Source organism: Protomyctophum parallelum (genome assembly GCF_964188405.1).
Source record: "Protomyctophum parallelum genome assembly, chromosome: 23".
Taxonomy (NCBI): Eukaryota; Metazoa; Chordata; class Actinopteri; order Myctophiformes; family Myctophidae; genus Protomyctophum; species Protomyctophum parallelum.
Window position 1 is genome coordinate 27,494,019 of NC_139715.1, and position 23,503 is coordinate 27,517,521.

The 23,503-nt window shown below is 44.1% G+C and overlaps 1 protein-coding gene across 1 annotated transcript in view; it reads left to right on the forward strand.

Moving 5' to 3' along the window:
* The window catches only part of LOC310853979 (tensin-1-like), a 128,707-nt gene that overhangs the window by 43,821 nt on the left and 61,383 nt on the right, over positions 1-23,503 (forward strand). Inside the window, exons 10-15 of the mRNA XM_083758454.1 lie at positions 2,360-2,472; positions 3,112-3,172; positions 3,596-3,671; positions 6,371-6,500; positions 7,415-7,480; positions 10,405-10,512. Of these exons, the coding sequence (XP_083614580.1) occupies positions 2,360-2,472; positions 3,112-3,172; positions 3,596-3,671; positions 6,371-6,500; positions 7,415-7,480; positions 10,405-10,512 (554 nt within the window). The remainder of the gene's footprint in view (positions 1-2,359; positions 2,473-3,111; positions 3,173-3,595; positions 3,672-6,370; positions 6,501-7,414; positions 7,481-10,404; positions 10,513-23,503) is intronic.

The following is a 23,503-nucleotide window of genomic DNA, read 5'->3' on the forward strand; positions in this document are numbered from 1 at the left end:
TTTTTGAAAATTCACTTACATGGAGTGTCAGTGAATTATCATGTAACACAGGCTACACAGCACAGCTAACAGCTGTGCTAACAGCTAGCTAACATGCTAACCGTTTTTCAAACAATTGAATAAACAATGTCATATGATACCATGTCATACAAAAACAAATGTTACTGAATAACACTATGTAAACATGAGTGCATATCTGGCCACTTATATGAAGCTTAGATGTTTGTAATTAATTTGTTTGTGCCTGAGCAAACAGGAGACCATCTTACCCTCAGTATGGAGTTCCTCTGTACTGAGGATTACCCACAAAGCAACACAACATCTTCAACATAAAATGATGTAGGGTTAAACATGAACAAACATTAACAGACAGTTGTAAATTATGAACTGTCGTCACTTTACTATAGGGACCTTAATAACATGTACTAAGGATTTATATATGTTTTAGGAATGTTTTACAAAGCATATGTTAAACATGAACAAACATTAACAGACAGTTGTAAATTATGAACTGTCGTCACTTTACTATAGGGACCTTAATAACATGTACTAAGGATTTATATATGTTTTAGGAATGTTTTACAAAGCATATGTTAAACATGAACAAACATTAACAGACAGTTGTAAATTATGAACTGTCGTCACTTTACTATAGGGACCTTAATAACGTGTACTAAGGATTTATATGTTTTAGGAATGTTTAACAAAGCATATGTTAAACATGAACAAACATTAACAGACAGTTGTAAATGATGAACTGTCGTCACTTTCATCATCATCGGCGGTCACTCGTATCCGAGTATGACTGTCCTCCTCCACTTAATAACATGTACTAAGGATTTATAGATATTTTAGGAATGTTTTACAAAGTATATGTTAAACATGAACAAACACATTTCCCAAATATACAAATAGCTTGTATATATTATATAACATCAGTTACAAATGATTTAATAATCATTTACAGATGTATTATACATGGCTTATTCATGAATAGTTTTACTACTTACTAATACTTTATAAATTATTTGTAAATTTGTTATAAAGGTTTTAGTAATAATTTACAAATGTAAACAAGCAGGTTGTTAATGATTTGTTAATAGTCTACAAACTGCTTATAAACGTTTATAAATGCTTTATCATGGGGTCATTACAAATGATTTAATAATCATTTACAGATGTATATAAATGGCTTATTAATGAATAGTTTACTACTTACTAATACCTTATAAATGATTTGTAACCATAGTTATAACGGTTTTAATAATCATTTACGAATGTCAACAAACAGGTTAATAATGATTTGTTAATAGTCTACAAACTGCTTATAAACGTTTATAAATGCTTTATAACGGGTCATTATTGTAAAGTGCTACCGAAGTTTCCGCCGGACACACACTGGTCCTGATGAACCCATTCTGACCTGAGATCAGATTCTAGAAATGTCAGTCGCTCTTCGATTTTTCAAAAATAGCAGACCTACAAGCTCGTATCGCGCCACTCGGTGGCGCGATATGAGCTTGTAGATCTGCTATTTTTCAATAGCTAAAGCATAACATGATGCTGACACCAAAATGGGTGCCCGTTCAGAATGGGTTAAGCAAACTGGAAGCTGATGTGCATTCAAAGTAGGCCGTTATTATATTGAATTGAAACGTCCACCTGGTCTCTATACTGCCTCCCCCTGGCCGGCCGGGGCGCCTGATGAAGGGGAATGGAACTGATTGCAAAATCGTGGGATGAAGATTTAATGAAAAAAAGAAATGTCTCGGAATTTCAATCAATTATACTGTAGTACAAAGAAGTAGCTCATTCCATGTTGGCCTTTAATTAGACATTGTTATCATGAAAGGGGACCGCATGTCCACTTTCTTACCTTTTAGGTTTTGTAAATCCCTGTGTCTTCATTTCATTGTATTACCCCATTTCTGATGTATACAAGCTCAACATTTTGAAAGGTTCTTTCATTATCTAAGTGTGTGTGTGTGTGTGTGTGTGTGTGTGTGTGTGTGTGTGTGTGTGTGTGTGTGTGTGTGTGTGTGTGTGTGTGTGTGTGTGTGTGTGTGTGTGTGCGTGTGCGCGTGTGTGTGTGTGCGCGCTCCGAGAGCTAAGGCATCGGCAAAATTCTGTTCAGTGTCTGCAATAATTGGCAGTCGCCATATATGGAGAAGGCGATGCTTTCTGTACCTGTGATCTGTATCCTGAAGCACTTGTTGTAGAGTTTCTTTCAAGCTTGCGCATCCACTATTGTTTGTGTTCAAGAAATGCCTTGTAAAATGTGAATGCAAATAAAGATGTTAAGTGTGTGTGTGTGTGTGTGTGTGTGTGTGTGTGTGTGTGTGTGTGTGTGGGCGTGCAGATACGTGCGCTACTTCAACGGCCTGCTGTCTGGACAGATAAAGATCAACAACAAGCCTCTCTTCCTGCACCACGTCATCATGCACGGCATCCCCAACTTTGAGTCCAAAGGAGGTGAGGAGCACTCGGTGGCGCGCTACGAGCTTGTAGATCTGCTATTTTTCAATAGCTAAAGTATAACATAGTGCTTATAACACCAAAAGGGGTTCCCGTCCAGAATGGGTTAAATTAAACGATTGATTGAGTGATTGATTGATTAGTTAATTGTCTATTGTTGAGAAATGTCCTGCTTTCAGGGCTTAAAGTTCTCCGTCTTGAGGACATCATATGGGCCATTTATGAGATCAGTGCGGATCTGCAACAAGATTAAATAAGGGTGTGAATGACATGAAGTCATCAAAACGCAGCATATCATTGCTACTAGAAAGCAGCTTTCTTTGACTTTTACAATTGTGTTTATTTATTTGTCTGTTTCTGTGCCTGTGTTTTTTTCCTTTTTCTTTTTTGAGTGCCACTCCAAGAAACAGCAATGTCCGTGTTCACCTATGTATGTGCCTATGTATGTGTTCATGAGCACCAGTATGACTGACTACCAGTAGGGGCGCTGTTGTGCCAGAAACACAGAGAGAGAGAGATAGTATTAGTGCTGCACTGTTGCCTGCTAATGAGAGAGAGAGAGGAGAGGAGGGGGGGGGGGGGAGAGAGGGGAATTGCACCACTCAGTTCACACGGGTGTGATTTTCTTTGTTGCAGGCTGCCGTCCGTTTCTTAAGATCTACCAGGCAATGCAGCCGGTCTACACGTCAGGAATATAGTATGGACGACGTCTGTTTTCAAATTCATTGTGATGTTTGTGCACACTTTAGTGTCAGGTTATTTTGTTACATATATACCTTGTGCAAACACATTGTGAACATTGTGGCCTTCCCCCCCCCCCTCCCCCTTTTCCCCCTCCCTCCCCCCCTTTTTCCCCTCACTGTATATGTTTCTTTTCCCTTTTTGCTTCCTTTATGATGACTTCCTGTTCTGTTCTTTAACTATATAGAAGTGTCTATTTGTACGTCTCTAAATGTCTTGATGAATTGAACAATGTGGACCCTGTTGTAAACCAGTGTAATGCTTAATTGGGTCGTCCACTCACAGCCAAACAGTCTTTGTATTGAGTTTGTGCTTGAAATGTATACTGTAATTCTGCAAACTGTTAATAAATATTTCAATCAATCAATCTGTCCCCCAGCAACGTGCAAGGAGACAGCCATACCAGCATCTGCATCACCATCGAACCGGGTCTGCTGCTCAAGGGGGACATCTTGGTGAGTCCAACCTTTGGCGTGTACTCTATGCATGTTATTCCCAGTGGTGTAAAGTACTGTACTTATAACGCTAGAACACTAAACATTTTTTCATCACTAAACACAGGTATATTTTCCCAATGTAAAATATTCCATAAAAAATATTTCTCATTAATATTGAAGTACAGAAATAGCAATGGAAACTTGAGGTACTCTTTAATATTTCATCAAAACTTTTTTTTTTTTTTTTTTTAAGATATTTTTTTTGCGGCTTACGCCTTTTATTGATTTTTTAAGGGACAGACAGTAGGCTGACAGGAAACGGGAGAGAGATGGGGGGATGACATGCAGTAAAGGCCGTGTCGGGTTCGGGAGTCGAGCCCGCGGCACACTGCGACTGGATTACCAGTCCGGTGCCCAGACCGTTACGCCACGGCCTGGGCTCATCAAAACTTTTCACAAAAAGATAACCTAGATATCATGGAGGGGCGCTATCACAGGGGGGGGCAAAATCGGTGAAAAACATACATATTATTTAAGAAAATATTCATAAAACTAAGTAGGGAAAAATAGTCCATTGTGGGTGTATGGGATTATTCTCTATCACAGAGGTTTTCAAATGGTGGTCCGTGGACCACTGGTGGTCCGTGAATGTATTGCATGTGTTCCCTGACCATGCATTTAGTATGTTTTTTATCGACCACTAGTTGGTTCCTGGCTGTAACAACCAGCTGTTAAGGGCTAGATTTAATTCACCACCTTTAGTTTACTTTGTACAGTAGATTTGGATTATTATTACAAAACCATACATAACCGTCCACTTCAGCCCTATACATACATTTGAGCCATTTGAAAATAGCCGATCTTGCATAATGAGTACCGGTACTTTCTAATTTGGTACTTTAAGTACACTTTGAAGACAATACTGTTGTACTTTCACTCAAGCATATTTTTTACTTGTAACGGAGTAGTTCTACTGTTCTACATGTTCTACTGTTTTACTCAAATAAAACAGTGGAGTACTTTTTTTCCACCACTGGTTATATATTCCCAAGCCAAGCCCAAGTCGTCCTCAAAGCGATATAGCCGTGAGACGCGAGGCATGCAGGATATAGCCGTGATTCGCTGAGACGCGAGGCATGCAGGATCGCGGCGGGAGGGAGGGACTCGCTTTGGTTCGTGCCGCTGCCATATCCTATTCCATCCCGCCGCGGGAGGCGGCGGCCTGCCAACCAGTGTTGTTTTCGTCGACTAAAACTAAGACGAAAAATGTTCGTCGACTACCTTTTTCCACTGACAAAAACGAATGGAAACTAAATGAAAACTAAGCTACGATGACTAAAACTAAGACTAAATATACTGACAATTTCGTCGACAAATAAAAACTAGACTAAAATGTTAGGAAGGGACTAGTGGACAAGAGGTCCAGTATAAGTCATTTTACACTTGGTTGCGTTGATCAGCTATTTTCAGCAAGTGTAAAAACACTCATTATGACGGCATCAAGACCCGCCGAAATACATTTTAGTCGACTAAATCAACTGTAGATTTAGTCGACTAAAATCTTATGACATTTAGTCGACTAAAACTAGACTAACACTACTAAGACATTCCAGGTGACTAAAATGTGACTAAAACTAAATGAAGTTTCAGTCCAAAGACTATGACTAAACTAAAACAGAAATTTGCTGCCAAAAACAACACTGTTCCCATGCCAAGCCCAAATCGTCCTCAAAGCGATATAGCCGTGATTCGCTGAGACGCGAGGCATGCAGGATCGCGGCGGGAGGGAGGGACTCTCTTTGGTTCGTGCCGCTGCCATATCCTATTCCATCCCGCCGCGGGAGGCGGCGGCCTGCCAACTGGGACGACGGTGACGACGCTGCACGCTTGTCAATGTGCACAAGGCCGTCGGAGCGCTCCTCGACGCAGAGCTCTCACTCTGTGTACTGATGATGGCGGCGGGTTCGGGGTCGGTCGAGTGAGCCTCATGAGCCTCGACGCATAATGCAGCGCTGGCGGCCTCGTTGTCAAACCATTCAAAAAGCCATGCGTTTACCTTTTTTTTTTTTGTTGCAACGCGAGACGTTGAGTGAAGCGGGTGAACTCAGGAGTTGAACCTTTATCCTCACAGGGGTTTGAGACTGTCCTCAGTGATATTGATTTTGGTGTTATTATTATTTGTTTTTTTACTGTGTACCTATCATCATTGACTGACTGAATAAATTGCTTGAAATTCATCTACCGTGTTCTCCGAATGACACATCGATCAATTGATCAACCACCAACCACCCAATCACTTGATTGAACACTTGGGCGCCCTATTCTCCATCGACACGTTGTGAGCTTGTAGCTTTGGCTATTTGAACTATTCAAAAGATGTCTTTCAAAAAGAGTAAAAATCACACCCGTGAGAAGTAAGGTTGCACACAGGTGGTGAAAAACAAACCATGCTATTTTCGTGCTCAGACCCAGCCAGCCATGCACACATATAGTGCTCTGCAGACCCAGCCAGCCACACACACAGCTCAGTAAGGGAAAAAAAGGCAAAGACGTTTAGGGCTAAGGGGTAAGGGGTATAGCACTGTCGAAAATATAGGGCCCTTTTACTTTCTTTGTTCATTACATGTTGTTCATTCTCTCTCTCTCTCTCTCTCTCTCTCTCTCTCTCTCTCTCTCTCTCTCTCTCTCTCTCTCTCTCTCTCTCTCTCTCTCTCCAGTTGAAGTGTTACCACAAGAGGTTCAGGAGCCCCAACAGAGACGTGGTGTTCCGTGTGCAGTTTCACACGTGTGCCATCCATGACCTGGGAGTGGTGTTCGGAAAGAGCGAGCTGGACGAGACTTTCAGAGGTACTGTAGCTCACTATAGTACTACAGCACAAAGGTACTGTAGCTCACTATAGTACTACAGATCACTATAGTACTACAACACAGAGGTACTGTAGCTCACTATAGTACTACAGATCACTATAGTACTACAACACAGAGGTACTGTAGCTCACTATAGTGATAAAGGTTCACTATAGTACTACAGCTCACTATGGTACTAGTGATAAAGGTTCACTATAGTACTACAACACAGAGGTACTGGAGCTCACTATAGTGATAAAGGTTCACTATAGTACTACAGCTCACTATAATACTAGTGATAAAGGTTCACTATAGTACTACAACACAGAGGTACTGGAGCTCACTATAGTGATAAAGGTTCACTATAGTACTACAGCTCACTATAATACTAGTGATAAAGGTTCACTATAGTACTACAACACAGAGGTACTGGAGCTCACTATAGTACTAACACACACACAACTCCTGGTCATATTTTATACATGCCATGTGCATTGTGCAAGTGTGCAAAGGACAGGACAATCTGCCATGCCCTACATGTGGCTGAAGGGCTCCCCCTACTGGTGGAAGATTACCAGCCAGTTACTGTGTACCATCTGCACTGCCGTTTTCTCAGCAGTCAGCATTTGGTTGACTAAGGTTTTTCAGACTAAATAAGACTAATAGGACTAAGACTAAATATTTTCTGGCAAAAGTAACATTGCATTAAGATTGAGACTAAAAGACTAATATATAGATAGATAGATGCAGATAGATAGATAGATAGATAGATAGATAGATAGATAGATAGATAGATAGATAGATAGATAGCTGTAGATATATACAGTAGAGAGACAGAGAGATACTTTACAGATCATTGTATCTGTGTGTTATCTTTTGTACAGATGACAGATTTCCGTGTTATCTTTGTACAGATGAGAGATTTCCAGAGTATGGTAAAGTGGAGTTCGTCTTCTCCTTTGGACCAGAGAAGATCAAAGGTAAAGGTAATCAATGAGTCGAATTTCAGGGCTATACATTAAGCCTTTTTGATGCCTGCAGCCCCCTGAGCCTGTGCATTAAACTAGGCATGTAACGACGACGCGTCGCAAATCCATTCCAACTGGCGGTGATAATATCCCAATTTGAATAGTGATGCGAACAGCAGAGGGCACGCAAAAGAAAAGACACGAAATGAAGAAGATTTCTGTAAGAAAATCAATAAAAAAAAATGTTTTCAGTCATTTGCTACTGTATTGAAAAGAGCATATAAGAGAAGAAAATTGAAGGAGAAAGAAAATACTGGATTTGTGTATAAGAGACATTTTTCATTTCTCTGGAACATTATGTTCAACCGTTAGTGGAGTGAATCGTTACATGCCTAGCACTAACCCCTTAAGACCTGAAGCCGATTCTAACAAATGCATTCTGAATCAGTGGTTCTCAAACTTTGTCAAGCCCAAGGACCCTCAAAATTATATACAGTCATTAAATGATATATATAAAATGATATAAGGACCCTCAAAATGATATACAGTCGGAAAATGCTTTGTGCCAGCACTGCAGCGACCCCCAGAATTTCACACTTTCAAGATTTTTCAAAAATGTTCAAATATAGCAATAGTGAGCTTGCCTTGTATATCTGCTGTGTTTGAGAACCACTGTTCTACTAAACCCACTGTTCTAAATACTAACTGAGTTTTCTGAAAAACATATGTTGCTTGTATATAACATATATCTTTCCCTGTTTGTTTGAATAGCACCCATAACCCTAAATCTAACCCTAAACTCAGTCTTAACTGGCCCGTGAATCCCCTAACCGGGCATGCAAGTCAGTTTCATGATGTTTTTCCATTCAGCGGTTCAGTAATGTCATTTCCGTGTTTCCTAATCGCAGCGGAGAATACATGCAGTCGGCTCCAGGCGAGCCTGCTGGCTCGATTGTATTCGAGTGATGAGTAACCTACTGGTGATTATATCGGTTGATATCAGTAACCTACTGGTGATATTATCGGTTGATATCAGTAACCTACTGGTGATATTATCGGTTGATATCAGTAACCTACTGGTGATTATATCGGTTGATATCAGTAACCTACTGGTGATTATATCGGTTGATATCAGTAACCTACTGGTGATTATATCGGTTGATATCATTCGAGAAGCGGGTGGTTTGAATGGGTTCATCTTGGACTGGTCAGATCAAAGGGAAAGCTGTTCTTCAGAAGGCTAAAATGAACCCGGTGTCCCTGAGCATCTCGTAAAGGGGAACATTTGGCAAAATATCCGATCTACTGTACAAGCTCACAACAGGTTGCGTTGTGACCCACTGTGACCTTGTACTGTTAGATCATCTATTTCTGTCACGGTCAATGAAGTTAGTTGATTGATTGATTGATTGATTGAATGAATACTTTATTACTCAGAAATGTGAACAGCACAGGGTACAACAAAAACATCCTAGAGACTTGTTTCCATTGTAGTAATTAATAAGGTTTTAAATATAGTTCATTTTCACGCGAATTTTCACGTGAATGAATAACTTCCTACTTCCGGGCTGCTTCCCTATACTTCCTTCACGGGTGTTCCCAATGATACTAATTAAGGCTCTGTTCCATTTAGTGTGCATGCAGTGCATGGTTCTCAAACTTTTTTAATTTAATATTACGGTTCCATATCTGTACACTCTCAGAGTTTCACACCTGTACGGGCCATTTGGAACCCACTCGAGGACAATTTGAGACCAACTGGTGTAGCAGAGTGCTTCCAGTGAGCCAAACATGCACTCTGTTTGACCAGAATGGAACAGAGCCTTCATTAGTATCATTAACACTGACTCTGTTTGACCAGAATGGAACAGAGCCTTCATTAGTATCATTAACACTGACTCTGTTTGACCAGAATGGAACGGAGCCTTCATTAGTATCATTAACACTGACTCTGTTTGACCAGAATGGAACAGAGCCTTCATTAGTATCATTAACACTGACTCTGTTTGACCAAAATGGAACAGAGCCTTCATTAGTATCATTAACACTGACTCTGTTTGACCAGAATGGAACAGAGCCTTCATTAGTATCATTAACACTGACTCTGTTTGACCAAAATGGAACGGAGCCTTCATTAGTATCATTAACACTGACTCTGTTTGACCAGAATGGAACAGAGCCTTCATTAGTATCATTAACACTGACTCTGTTTGACCAGAATGGAACGGAGCCTTCATTAGTATCATTAACACTGACTCTGTTTGACCGGAATGGAGCAGAGCCTTCATTAGTATCATTAACACTGACTCTGTTTGACCAAAATGGAACAGAGCCTTCATTAGTATCATTAACACTGACTCTGTTTGACCAGAATGGAACAGAGCCTTCATTAGTATCATTAACACTGACTCTGTTTGACCAAAATGGAACGGAGCCTTCATTAGTATCATTAACACTGACTCTGTTTGACCAGAATGGAACAGAGCCTTCATTAGTATCATTAACACTGACTCTGTTTGACCAGAATGGAACGGAGCCTTCATTAGTATCATTAACACTGACTCTGTTTGACCGGAATGGAACAGAGCCTTCATTAGTATCATTAACACTGACTCTGTTTGACCAGAATGGAACGGAGCCTTCATTAGCATCATTAACACTGACTCTGTTTGACCAGAATGGAACGGAGCCTTCATTAGTATCATTAACACTGACTCTGTTTGACCAGAATGGAACAGAGCCTTCATTAGCATCATTAACACTGACTCTGTTTGACCAGAATGGAACAGAGCCTTCATTAGTAGGCTATCATCGGTAACACCTGTGAAGGATGTAGGGAAGGGGCCCAAGTTCTTTCCAAAATGGCGTGTGTGTATGTATGCATGTAGTCCATTCATACACAATACACACTACTCATCATGCATTGTGTTCCTCAGGCCTGGGCCACCTGGAGAACGGGCCCAGCGTGTCAGTGGACTACAATACCCAAGACCCCCTCATCCGCTGGGACTCCTATGAGAACTTCAACCAGCCTACTCTAGAGGGTAAGACACACGCACGAACGCACACACACACACACACACACACACACACACACACACACACACACACGCTGGACGTGATGTATAGGTTGTCTCCACTCATTCTCAGCTGTTAATAGAGACCTTCCTTCACACACACTCGCGCTGCTGTCTGTCACATGTAGGCCAGTGCTGTTGTCAGTCATTTGCTGACCTGATGTCAACCCATATTGTCACAGATTGACGGGGGGAAGAACCTGACACATCGAACCGTGGGCCAACCCCAGAAGCTCTCAGGGTGTACAGGAGGGCTATCTTTGAGTATAGGGCCAAAAAAACAACTAAAACAGAACAAAAACTGTAATCTGAAATAACAATGATGAGCAAACAATCATGACCCTGTTCATGATTGGTGGTGGTGGTGGTGGTGAGAGAGAGGGGGGGGGGGGGGGGGGGTTGTCCATGCCTCTGCTTTTCATATCCCCTAGCTGGGGTAGTGTGGTGGGGTGGGGGGTATGTTTTATCCCTGCTTCTGGTCACACTGAATTAAATATAAATAAGAGAAAATAGCAGATCTAACAGCTAAAAATATTGTATTATTTGTCGTATACAGTACAAGTTTCTATAGGGCTTAAATAATAAAGAAAAAAGGCAATCCCCATTTTCTTAAGATACAAGATGGAGATGTGTGTTACGAAGTCACAGTGCAGATCAGAAGACGGATGCAAAACGCTGACAATATTAATGATACCTGCTTGTGTATTATTATTATTAATTAATCATTATTGAGACAAACTGGAGGCCAAGCACTCCGGAAGAAAGTCTTCAGTGTTCATTTAGCTGTGAGCTATGATGGTCCATTTGATTGTGGAGACGTAATTCTTCGCGTTGTTCTTATTTGGGTCCATTTTTACAAGAATGAAATGAACACAGAGGTGGAAGGCATTACGTTATGCTTTAGCTATTGAAAAATAGCAGATCTACAAGCTCATATGAGCTTGTAGGTCTGCTATTTTTTTTAAATCGAAGAACGACTGACATAGAAACATAGCTTTTTCAGAAAACTGTCAGGATGTAGAAGACATTTTTTAGGATCTGATCTCAGGTCAAAATGGATTAACACATGTTTTCGTTTTGCACTACTTGTCTTTGCTTCCCCCCCAACTCCCAATTCCTCTCAGCTGCTTGCCAGACAACCTACACACACACACACACACACACACACACACACACACACACACACACACACACACACGCACACACACACGCACACACACACACGCACACACACACACACACACCCCTCAGCTTGTCAATCAGTCCTTTAAATAGCGGCTGCAGAAATAGGTGGGCGTCAGTCGCCTGCGCTACTGGCTGCCCCCCCCCCCCCCGCGTGGGGAGGGTTGCTGTAACTTGAAACAGTAGCATCCGTGCTCTAGTCCCCAGACCCCCCCCTAACCCTCCTCCCCCCCCGGTCAATGCGACCGGACCCCCACCCCCACCCCACCCCGCTCCACCTGACCCCAGCATGAGGCCCCCCCTCGGCCCTAGTCCCAACCCCACTGCCGCGTCCTGTGTGAGTGGCATAGTGGTCGGTTGGAGGGTTTGGAATTTGGGGCATGTCATGGTGCGGCACTTACTGTACGTCCTTCCCCCTCTGTAAAGCTGTCACTTTCAGAGTCATGTACAGGTGTACCACAGTGGTTCTCAACCGGGGTTCCAGATGGTTCCCCTGCAGCTATTAACCCATTCTGACCTGAGATCAGATTCATACAAGGTTTCCGCCGGACACACACTGGTCTGATGAACCCATTCTGACCTGAGATCCGATTCTAAAAATGTCAGTCGTTCTTCGATTTATTTCAAAAATAGCAGACCTACAAGCTCGTATCGCGCCACTCGGTGGCGCGATATGAGCTTGTAGATCTGCTATTTTTAAATAGCTAAAGCATAACATGATGCTAACACCAAAATGGGTGCGGAATGGGTTAATTGGACTCAATCTTAGCCCGTAGCACTTGACATAGCACTTGCCCTATAGCCTCGATGACCTTACACTAGGCATGTGCAAAGTCTCAATTTATGTAACTTAGATAGCATTTTATATAGACATAGCATGTCTATAGTGTATACTCATAGTTTCACTATAAAGATGTTCTATATACAGACGTTAGGTTCTTAGCTTATACGTATGATTCTTGATGACTATTTGTTATGCATTTGATGTATTACGTGTTGTTCTTGCTTACGGTAAATCGCTACGGATTAACTCATTTAATGCGGCTAGCTGTTAGCATAAACCCCAGTTCCAGCTGCCACCATACGCGTTCACTTAAGACAAATTAAATCCGAAATTTGGATGGCAGAAGATCCACCAAGGACAGCTCTGCTGCAGGCGTCCAACTTATGGAGGTTTGAAAATCCTCCTTTCGACATGCTTTACGCCGTGATTATATTTTCAATCCCATAGCTGGAGCGGTGGGGCGTTGCCATAGGAACCGGTCCAACGTTAATTTTGGTGTTAGCATCATGTTATGCTTTAGCTATTGAAAAATAGCAGATCTACAAGCTCATAGCGCGCCACTGAGTGGCAGGATCTCAGGTCAGAATGGGTTAATCAGACCAGTGTGTGTCCAGTGGAAACCTCGTATAAATCTGGTCTCAGGTCAGAATGGGTTAATCATTATATAGACGAGAGTATACGTTGGGGGTCCGTATATATACGGACCTGGGAAAGAAAGAATTAAGAACGTGCCTAAATTGGAAATTGGAAAAGTAATACACGGAATAATCGCTGAGACGATGATGGATAGGTTGCAGCCCGGACACGGTGAGGTCACAAAGCCTCATTGTTTTGGTGTCGTGCAGCTGCAGCACAGTACTGCAGCATAGGGGCGATGCAGCTGCAGCACAGCACTGCAGCATGGGGGCGATGCAGCTGCAGCACAGTAGTACTGCAGCATAGGGGCGATGCAGCTGCAGGCTGCAGCACAGTACTGCAGCATGGGGGAGATGCAGCACAGTACTGCAGCATAGGGGCGATGCAGCTGCAGCACAGTAGTACTGCAGCATAGGGGCGATGCAGCTGCAGCACAGTAGTACTGCAGCATAGGGGCGATGCAGCTGCAGGCTGCAGCACAGTACTGCAGCATGGGGGAGATGCAGCACAGTACTGCAGCATAGGGGCGATGCAGCTGCAGCACAGTAGTACTGCAGCATAGGGGCGATGCAGCTGCAGCACAGTAGTACTGCAGCATAGGGGCGATGCAGCTGCAGGCTGCAGCACAGTACTGCAGCATGGGGGAGATGCAGCACAGTGCTGCAGCATAGGGGCAATGCAGCTGCAGCACAGTAGTACTGCAGCATAGGGGCGATGCAGCTGCAGGCTGCAGCACAGTACTGCAGCATGGGGGAGATGCAGCACAGTACTGCAGCATAGGGGCGATGCAGCTGCAGGCTGCAGCACAGTACTGCAGCATGGGGGCGATGCAGCACAGTGCTGCAGCATAGGGGCGATGCAGCACAGTGCTGCAGCATAGGGGCGATGCAGCACAGTGCTGCAGCATAGGGGCGATGCAGCACAGTGCTGCAGCATAGGGGCGATGCAGCACAGTGCTGCAGCATAGGGGCGATGCAGCACAGTGCTGCAGCATAGGGGCGATGCAGCACAGTGCTGCAGCATAGGGGCGATGCAGCTGCAGGCTGCAGCACAGTACTGCAGCATGGGGGAGATGCAGCACAGTACTGCAGCATGGGGGCGATGCAGCACAGTGCTGCAGCATAGGGGCGATGCAGCACAGTGCTGCAGCATAGGGGCGATGCAGCACAGTGCTGCAGCATAGGGGCGATGCAGCACAGTGCTGCAGCATAGGGGCGATGCAGCACAGTGCTGCAGCATAGGGGCGATGCAGCACAGTGCTGCAGCATAGGGGCGATGCAGCACAGTGCTGCAGCATAGGGGCGATGCAGCACAGTGCTGCAGCATAGGGGCGATGCAGCACAGTGCTGCAGCATATAGGGGCGATGCAGCTGCAGCACAGTAGTACTGCAGCATGGGGGTGTCAGAGCAGTATCACAGTGCCAGGATAACTGGCCTGGGCGACCCGCGGGGGGAAAATGGGATTTCACATGCAGTCAGCGCCGATAATCTTTATCTTCAGGTTTAAGTGAGCACAGGCACTTACAGTACACTGCATTAACAGAGAGAATCCCCCCCCCCCCCCCCCCCACCTCCCCCGACCCGTTCAGTTGAGTCAGGACTTGGCAAACATTCTTGGTGCTGCAAGGGCTTTCTTTTTATGTAGGACCCTTTTACGACTTTGCAGAGGCTGTTTCAGTTTTTATGAACTGCAACAACCCCCCCCCAGACCCCCCCTACCACCATCACCCCCCCCCCCCCCCCCCCCTCCCTTCGGAGAACCGTTGTACTAGTAATTGCTGTGTTGCTGAAAAGGTCATTGTGAAACGCCTAGGATTGCAAGTTTGATCCTAATTGAATGGGCCGCGCCGTGCGGCCATTTTCACCGCTCAGCAGAAAGTCTTATTTGCCAGTTGAGTTGCTCTCTGATTGCTCTCTCTACAGTTCCAGGTTTCCACTGTGGTGTACTGTACTTGGACGCTATACGCCAGGATTCTCCTGTTCAGATGAACTCCAACGGTTGGACCGTTGTCTGTTTATGCAGGGTTTAAAAAAAAAAAACCCACGATTTTGCAACCCATCTTTTGACCCAGTGTCAATTATCTAATGTAATCATGGGACGCTACCACTTCCTCTGCCAAACTGCGGGGGGGGGGGGGGGGCAACGGACTGGCCTCATGCTTCCTTCTATGCATGAGGAGTCCAAGGTGCTTCTTTTCACCTGACAGGGGGGAGTTTCCCCGGCCGGACGTAGCGCGTGGGAGGACCAGTTCCTTTTCCCTCCATCAGGCATCAGTTTAGAGACCAGGATTACTGCAGTACTTAGTTTAGACTAGTCATTGGTTAGACCAGTCATTAGTCCTACAACCTATCTCAAACCCTCACCCTAACCCTAACCTCCCACGGGGCAGCACACCTATGCATGTAAAACTGGGGGTCCTTGAAATTAAACAGGTTGAGAATCACAGCTAGAGCCGTATAAATCTTCTCTCATGGGGGTCCCTGACATATCTCTTCAAATGGGGGTCCGCGGGCTAATTAGTGTCAATTTGGGGGTCCTTGACATGTAAAAAGTTTAAGAACCACTGCCGTACATCATAGCTTTATCCCATTTTGGGCGGGAACCCCTTTTGGTGTTAGCATTACGTTATGCTTTAGCTATTGAAAAATAGCAGACCTACAAGCTCGTAGCGTGCCACTCGGTGGCGCGCTATGAGCTTGTAGGTCTGCTATTTTTGAAAAATCGAAGACCCACTGACATAGAAACATAGCTTTTTCAGAAAACTGTCAGGATGTAGAAGACATTTTTTTAGAAATAGAAATGCATGACGAAGCTATAAGAAAGATTCTCTGGAGGGCGGACGTGTCCTTTCTGATCACTCGGCACAGCCACACTGTTTATCTGTCTGAGCACCAAAGGAACGTTCCATCCCCGAGTGTTGACGTTTTGGATTCACGGAGAGCGGGATATATAGCTTTCAGTGACGCCACCCATTCCCCAACGGTCTGGCTACCATCGGGGGATCCTCCCCAAAAAGGTGCCAGTTGAAAGACGACGAGTGTTAAAGTGGTCTGTGTGCCATTTACAGGCTTATGGACATGTGAATGTATGTGCACACACACACACACACACACACACACACACACACACACACTACTGCAGAGAATGTGGCGAGAGGTGCTATTAGCCAACTTTGACGGTCAGATATTTGTGTCACCGCGGTGTGTATGGAAGTATGCACCGTGTGTGTGTGTGTGTGTGTGTGTGTGTGTGTGTGTGTGTGTGTGTGTGTGTGTGTGTGTGTGTGTGTGTGTGTGTGTGTGTGTGTGTGTGTGTGTGTGTGTGTGTGTGTGTGTGTGTGTGTGTGTGTGTGTGTGTGTGTGTGTGTGTGTGTGTGTGTCCAAGCAGCTTGCAACATATACCGTTCAATCTCCTCCATTATAGACAGTTGGTCTATTTGGAGGAGAAGGTGCTTTTTGTACCCATGGGTGTGTGTGTGTGTGTGTGTCAACGCACAGGTGTCTACAGTATGTGTTGTTTGTAGGGGTGGGTGGCCTATCCACGGTCCATGCATAATGGATTGGTTTCTATGAACTGTAAATTTGTGTGTGTGTGTGTGTGTGTGCGCGAGCGCATGTGTACGCGTGTGTGTGGGCTCCTCTTTGCGCCACTAATAGCAGGGCGATCCAACAGCTGTCGACCTGCAGGTTAAGGAAGTCAGGAGGCCTGTGCTTCAGCCTGTGTGTGTGTGTGTGTGTGTGTGTGTGTGTGTGTGTGTGTGTGTGTGTGTGTGTGTGTGTGTGTGTGTGTGTGTGTGTGTGTGTGTGTGTGTGTGTGTGTGTGTGTGTGTGTGTGTGTGTGTGTGTGTGTGTGTGTGTGTGTGTGTGTGTGTGTGTGTGTGTGTGTGTGTGTGTGTGTGTGTGTGTGCAGAGGCTGTTCTCATTCAGTGTTCATACTTATTCAAAGTAATTGCACTATAATTTGCGTATAACCTGCATAATGGTGAGCATGGAGACTGATCACATGACCTACTGTGTATGTATATCATCTCTGTCGGGGGGGAAACCACATAGTATATCCAATTAAAAGCATCAAACGTATAGCACAATCTAGCTCAAAATGCGACACTGTATCAAATATGGTGTTAATGTATTAGTCTGGTGGAGGCCTATTTATCCGTAGTCGGGTCGCGGGGGCAACAGCTCCACCAGAGAGCTTCAGACTTCCCTCTCCAGAGCAACATTGGTAACTTCCTCCTGGGGGGGAACCCGAGGCGTTCCAAGGCCAGTGAGTCGATGTAATCCCTCCATATGGTCCTTGGTCTCCCCCGGGCGTCTCCTCCCAGTGGGACGTACATCGAGGACCTCCCTATAGGGAGAGGCTTGAGAGGCATCCTAACCAGATGCCCGAACCACCTAAGCTGGCTCCTTTTACAGGCGAAGGAGCAGCGGCTCTACTACGAGACTCTCTCGCGTGACTGAACTTCTCACCCTATCTCTAAGGGAGACGCCAGCCACCCGTCGGAGAAAACTCATTTCGACCGCTTGTATTCGCGACCTTATTCTTTCGGTCATGACCCACACTTCATGACCATAGCATAGGTGAGAGCATAGGAGGCTTTAGCTATGTTTCACCAGTTTCAATTGAAACGGGCCTCCACCCTCAGTAACAACTGACTGTCAGGCATCAGTCAACTCCCCGCCACTCTTGGCCCTCTCTCTCTCTCTCTCGCTCGCTCTCCCACGATGTTAAGTTACACCTATTTCCTGTTAATAACCTGGGTAAAATGTGCGGCATTGGGAGGTAAAGGGGAGACACTTTATTGTGAAGGGACGACAGGATTAGGAGAGGTGTTGTTGCTGCTTAATTGTCGAGAGTAATGGCTACATGTGCGCGATATAGAACAGTCCAAACTAGTTGTATCAATACGGCTGTATCAACATAATATGTGATAGATATATATGGGGGCCTCATATTTGATCTTGAAACGGGCCTCCAGATTCCTAAGGCCGCCCCTGGGTGAGAGTATAGGAACGCAGATTGCTCGGTGGACAGACACCTTTGCCTTCTGGCTCAACTCTTTTCTACTCTTTTTGACTTTACCAATCATAATTATGCAGATAGAGTTGGCTCTGAGCAACTCCAGAGTGTCGAGAACCTCCAGCCTGTTGAGGTTGACCCAGGCCAATGACAGATGGACGTCAGTTTAGGGACAAGGCCACTTGGCCTTTGATGTTTTTTAGGGCACAAAGGCCAAATGACGAGATTTTAGTCCATTGAAATAGTTAATTGAATTTAAGGGTTATGAATGCAATATTTATTGACGTTCTGATCCATTCTCAGCCGTGCACCAATCAGTCACTGGATTGGTTTAAAGATGGTTTAATTATGTAGACATAGCACTCTATTGTATGCTCATAGTTTCATTGTACAGATATTCTACTTACTTATGATCCTTGATGACTATTTTCTGTATCTTTTTGATACAGTATATATGTTGTTCTTGCTTACTGTAAGTCGCTCTAGCATCTGCTAAATGCCTAAATTGTAATGCGGACTCCATGGGAATGGGACTTCAGAATCTCAACAAAAGACACCGGCGTCTACTACATGACAAGAAAGAGAGAAAGTGGTACAGTCAACCGAAGGGCCTGCCCTGGATGGCTGATAACACACAGTAAATGACCATCATAACAATCTATTCCGTATCCATTTTGAAGAGCCTTAAAAAAATTAACATTCAATAAGTAATAAGTATGGCCGCTTATGTTTGTTTTCGCAACCTGGATGCTGTGTTGGCAGTTGCCATGGATATGCCGGATGGCCGTTGTTGGCATTAAAAATAATTGCAGCGTGCACTTTGCCAAGACATGACGGCGCACCACAGCGACTGCGTGAACTTGAGTCAACTGTGTGTGTGTGTGTGTGTGTGTGTGTGTGTGTGTGTGTGTGTGTGTGTGTGTGTGTGTGTGTGTGTGTGTGTGTGTGTGTGTGTGTGTGTGTGTGTGTGTGTGTGTGTGTGTGCGCGTGCGCGTGTGACCGTGTGTGCACGCGTTCGTATGTGCGTGTGTGTGCATCTGTGTGGGGCACAATATACTGTGTAAACTAAGCACCATGCCTCTTCCGTATGGACACCCCCCCCCCCCCATCGCTACCACCACCCCCCCAGTGTCCCATATTTGGCTCGGACGTGCCCCTGCATCATGTCCAGAATAGCTAGAGAGAGAGAGAGTCAGAACAGAAGAGATAGAATAGAGGGAGAGAGAGAGAGAGAGCCACTGCTGTTGCCAGGTACGAGTGGAGCTCTGTTCTTCATTGGAGTTTGAATGAGAGGACCTGTGGATACCATGAAACAGACCCGAGGCGGTGGCGTGGAGCACAGCTAGAGGGGGAAAAAAGGAAAGGAAAGGTACCATGTTTACCCATGGTAACTGGACTAAGCTGAAGAACTTGTTTACAGCCAGGCCCTGCTCATAGAACATTTCATGGTAGAGGTTCAATGCCTTGTCCAAGGGCACTTCAGCAGTGGTGGTAATTTTTAACGTGCCGGTCCGGGGATACGAACTAGCGACCTTCCGATATCAAGACCGCTCCGCAAACCGTTCGGCCACCGCTGCCACCTGTAGGTACCTGGAGATACCATGAAACAGACCGTCGGTGGCGGTGTGGAGCACAGCTAGAGGGGGCTGGTAAGGAGGAGTTCAAGGGGCTCTGGGTTTCCTCAGGACACCGTGCGCTTTTCAACCTTTGGAGGGCCGCTGTAGCCGCTCCAATGAATTGCATTTCTAATGAATAATAATGAAATTTTTATAGCGCTTTTCCAAGTGCTCAAAGCGCAATGGTTTACATTGCATTTACAATGGTTCATTCATTCATTCATTCATACATTGGGAGGTGAAGCGGCGAACAGTCGACGCCAGCGTCCTCACTTCCCTCATTCACACACCAACGGTGGCGAGCTCACACCGACATTGGAGGCAATGTAGGGTTCAGTGTCTTGCCCAAGGACACTTCGACATGTGGACAGGAGGAGCTGGGATACATGGCCTTTGAAGATCACGCCATAATGGCGATGTAAATCGTTTGCCAGCCAAGTCTATGGACTTTGTTTAGGGCGGTAAAGGACGACGTAAGATGTTGCATGGCCAACTTACGCCCCTCACTTCACACAAGTGTGATTTCTTTTTCTTTTTTCCCAGTTTGCATTACATTAGGCCACAGCATTTGTGTGCATAATGTCAAATCTGATGCTTGTGCTTTAAAGGGTTGCCTCAGTTCAAAATGGCGACTAAGCACACTATACTGTAGCAGTACGATGCAAGCTTCTAAAAAGGATGTAACCTCTTCACCTCATGTCACACATGCTGTTGTTATTAACACATTCAGAAAAGGGAAAATTACATCACTTTCTTTTTGTCCTTCTTGTTATCCACTTGTTGGCCGTGTCCTTGACGAGGTCCATGTGATGTGAATAAAGCGCACAGTGCGAGTGCGCTGCGCTTTGCTTATTTATCCCATTTTGGGCAGGAACCCCTTTTGGTGTTAGCATTACGTTATGCTTTAGCTATTTAAAAATAGATCTACAAGCTCATACGAGCTTGTAGGTCTGCTATTTCTTTTTAAACTGGATTTAAGACATTTTTTAAATCTGATCTCAGGTCAAACTGCGTTAAAGAACCACCATTCTTCTGTGCGTTATATAATCTGATCTCAGGTCAGAATGGGTTATTTATTAGGTTTCCATGTCACCGTCGTCGTCGTCGTTCGCTGTACAGTATACACTTGGCATCGGGGAACACGTACAGTACAAGATGAATCACAGAGAGCTGTGGGGCAAAATGTGTGTGCGGAACATTTTACGAGCAAAGCTGCAATTATGGTGAACCGCAAGAACCGCATGAGGGCCTCGGTTTGGTAGCTGCATGTGAGCTGTAGTGTAGTAACTGTAGTTACAGTAGAGTTCTGCTGCAGCCGGCCAGGCCCATGTGAATGCACGGTTTGCTTTCCAAAACCCCGCTCCCATCACGCTTGTACTGTACGCCCTACTGGGTGGCACAGGAGAGGACACTGAGAACCCTGTTTCGGTGGAATCCATGTAGATGATTAACACTCGCATAGATAGATACTTTATTTGTCCTTTGTGGAAATTTGTTTTGTGCACAGCAGTCATCAGGATATACATAAAACATAATATGCAAACAAACAGATCACACGGTACATAGACAATAAAGAAACAGTGCCAACAGAAGGCCACCAGTCATAGTTCCAAGAGGCATCACATCACACTTTATGCATCGAACTGAGACGGGGCCTGCTTGTTCATAAGTCCTATACTTATGGGAACAAACGATCTTGAGGCCCTAGCCTGCAGGGAAGGTACCATGTACCGTCGCCCTGATGGTAAAAGATGGCATTGGCTGTGTAACGGGTGTGTGTTGTCCCTAGTAATAGCTTTCCCCTTCCTGAGTACCCGGGTCTCATACATTGAGGTCATACTCTCAAATCGTACCCCAGCTATTTTGCTGGACACGCTGATGATTTTGTTCTTATTGACCAATGATAATGAGCCATACCATGAAACAAAAACAAAATGTCAATGCACTCTCCATTGACATTTTGTTTTGTTTCATGACTGAGAGGACTCAGCATGACTGAGAGGTCAGGTCATTGTGACCTATTTTTTGAGATTTTGAAGTTCATTATATCTTTGAGCCCATGAAGCTTTCAGAAGGTTCACTTTCCATGATTCATCATCATTCCATCATCTCTTTTTTTCATGTGAAACATTTTCAAAATATGAATTTGAACCCTGTAAGACCCGGATATATTTCTACTTCTGCAAAAAAGAGATTTCAACCTTACTACTACTTTGTACAACTAGGACTAGGAAAAAATATGTAAAATAATAATATAATAAATTAATAATTTACCTTTGTGGGATATCTTTCACAATAATGAATAAAACATGTTCTAGACATTCTAATGATCACAAAAAAACATATATTACAATTATTTTACTTACTTTTATTAGGGTTAAAGGTAAAAAAAAAATCAAAAAAGGTGAAAAAAGAACAGAAATATAGAAATATAATAATTAAGTAATTAATTAAAATAAAAATGTTACCGAAAAGCACCAGCGTTGCTTTTCGGTAACATTTTGATTTTAATTAATTACTTAATTACAGGGATGCTATACTTCTGTCACATTTTACTTCAGTCATGAAGTGTCCACAATTTCTGTGCATGTACTGTACAAACCTGCATGTTCTCAAACTATAAATATGGACATTCTCACACACTACACCCAGCGACGGTACATCATGTGCCTAAGCTCCAACATACAGACATTCATATCAATCTACATGTTTTTCTTACCAGTTATACCTGCAAAAAAACAAGAGCACAGTAGATCCTGTTGGAATGATTGCACTCGATTGTTGTAATCTTCCAAGTACTGGACCCTCGTCTGGTTCTGACAGACCGGTACTGTGTGTGTGTAGGCTGAGGTGGTGTCACTGTGTGTGACGACCCGGTTGAAGTATTCCTTGGTCCGGCGGCGGACAGGGAGAACAATAACATGACACAAGACAGTATCACGCTAAGACGTTCACAGGATTTTATTATACAGACAGAACATATATAGCTGGACGTACACTTGAGACATAACAAACTTACAGTATACTGCAGCAAGCTGACCTTGCTGTCTGAGATGAGATGGTGTCAGTAGCTAGTATGCTACAGTTCATTCAGTACACAATACATTATACAAGTACACAGCATAGGCACTCAGATCATACATATAACACATAACAGTAAGCAGGGGGGGGGGGGAACCAGAACCTGCTGGCCTTTAGAAATCGCTTGAATTGTTGCTAGTTTGACCCCTCTGGACTTGACCTTCCCGGTTTGACTTTGGCAGGCTTTACTAGCTTATCCTCTGAAATTCAAAGGAAACAGGTGCAACGTATCTTAATCCATTTTGGTGGCAGGAACCCAGTTTGGTGTTAGCATTATACGCTATGCTTTAGCTATTCAAAAATAGCAGATCTACAAGCTCATAGCGCGCCACTGAGTGGCACGCTACGAGCTTGTATAGGTCTGCTATTTTTTTTTTAATCGAAGACCGACTGACAGAAACATATAGCTTTTTCAGAAAACTGTCAGGATGTATAGAAGACCTTTTTAGAATCTGATCACAGGTCAGAATGGGTTAAATGCAAAAGGTATTCATCATCATCGCCAAAGGGTCGTTGACACCAAGGACTATAGAATGGTAACTTATAAAGATATGGTAAAAAAATTAAATTAAATTAAACTCAGTTATCGTTAGAGATAGTCTTTTATTGGATAGTGTAGAATAGGATCACTTGGTTTTC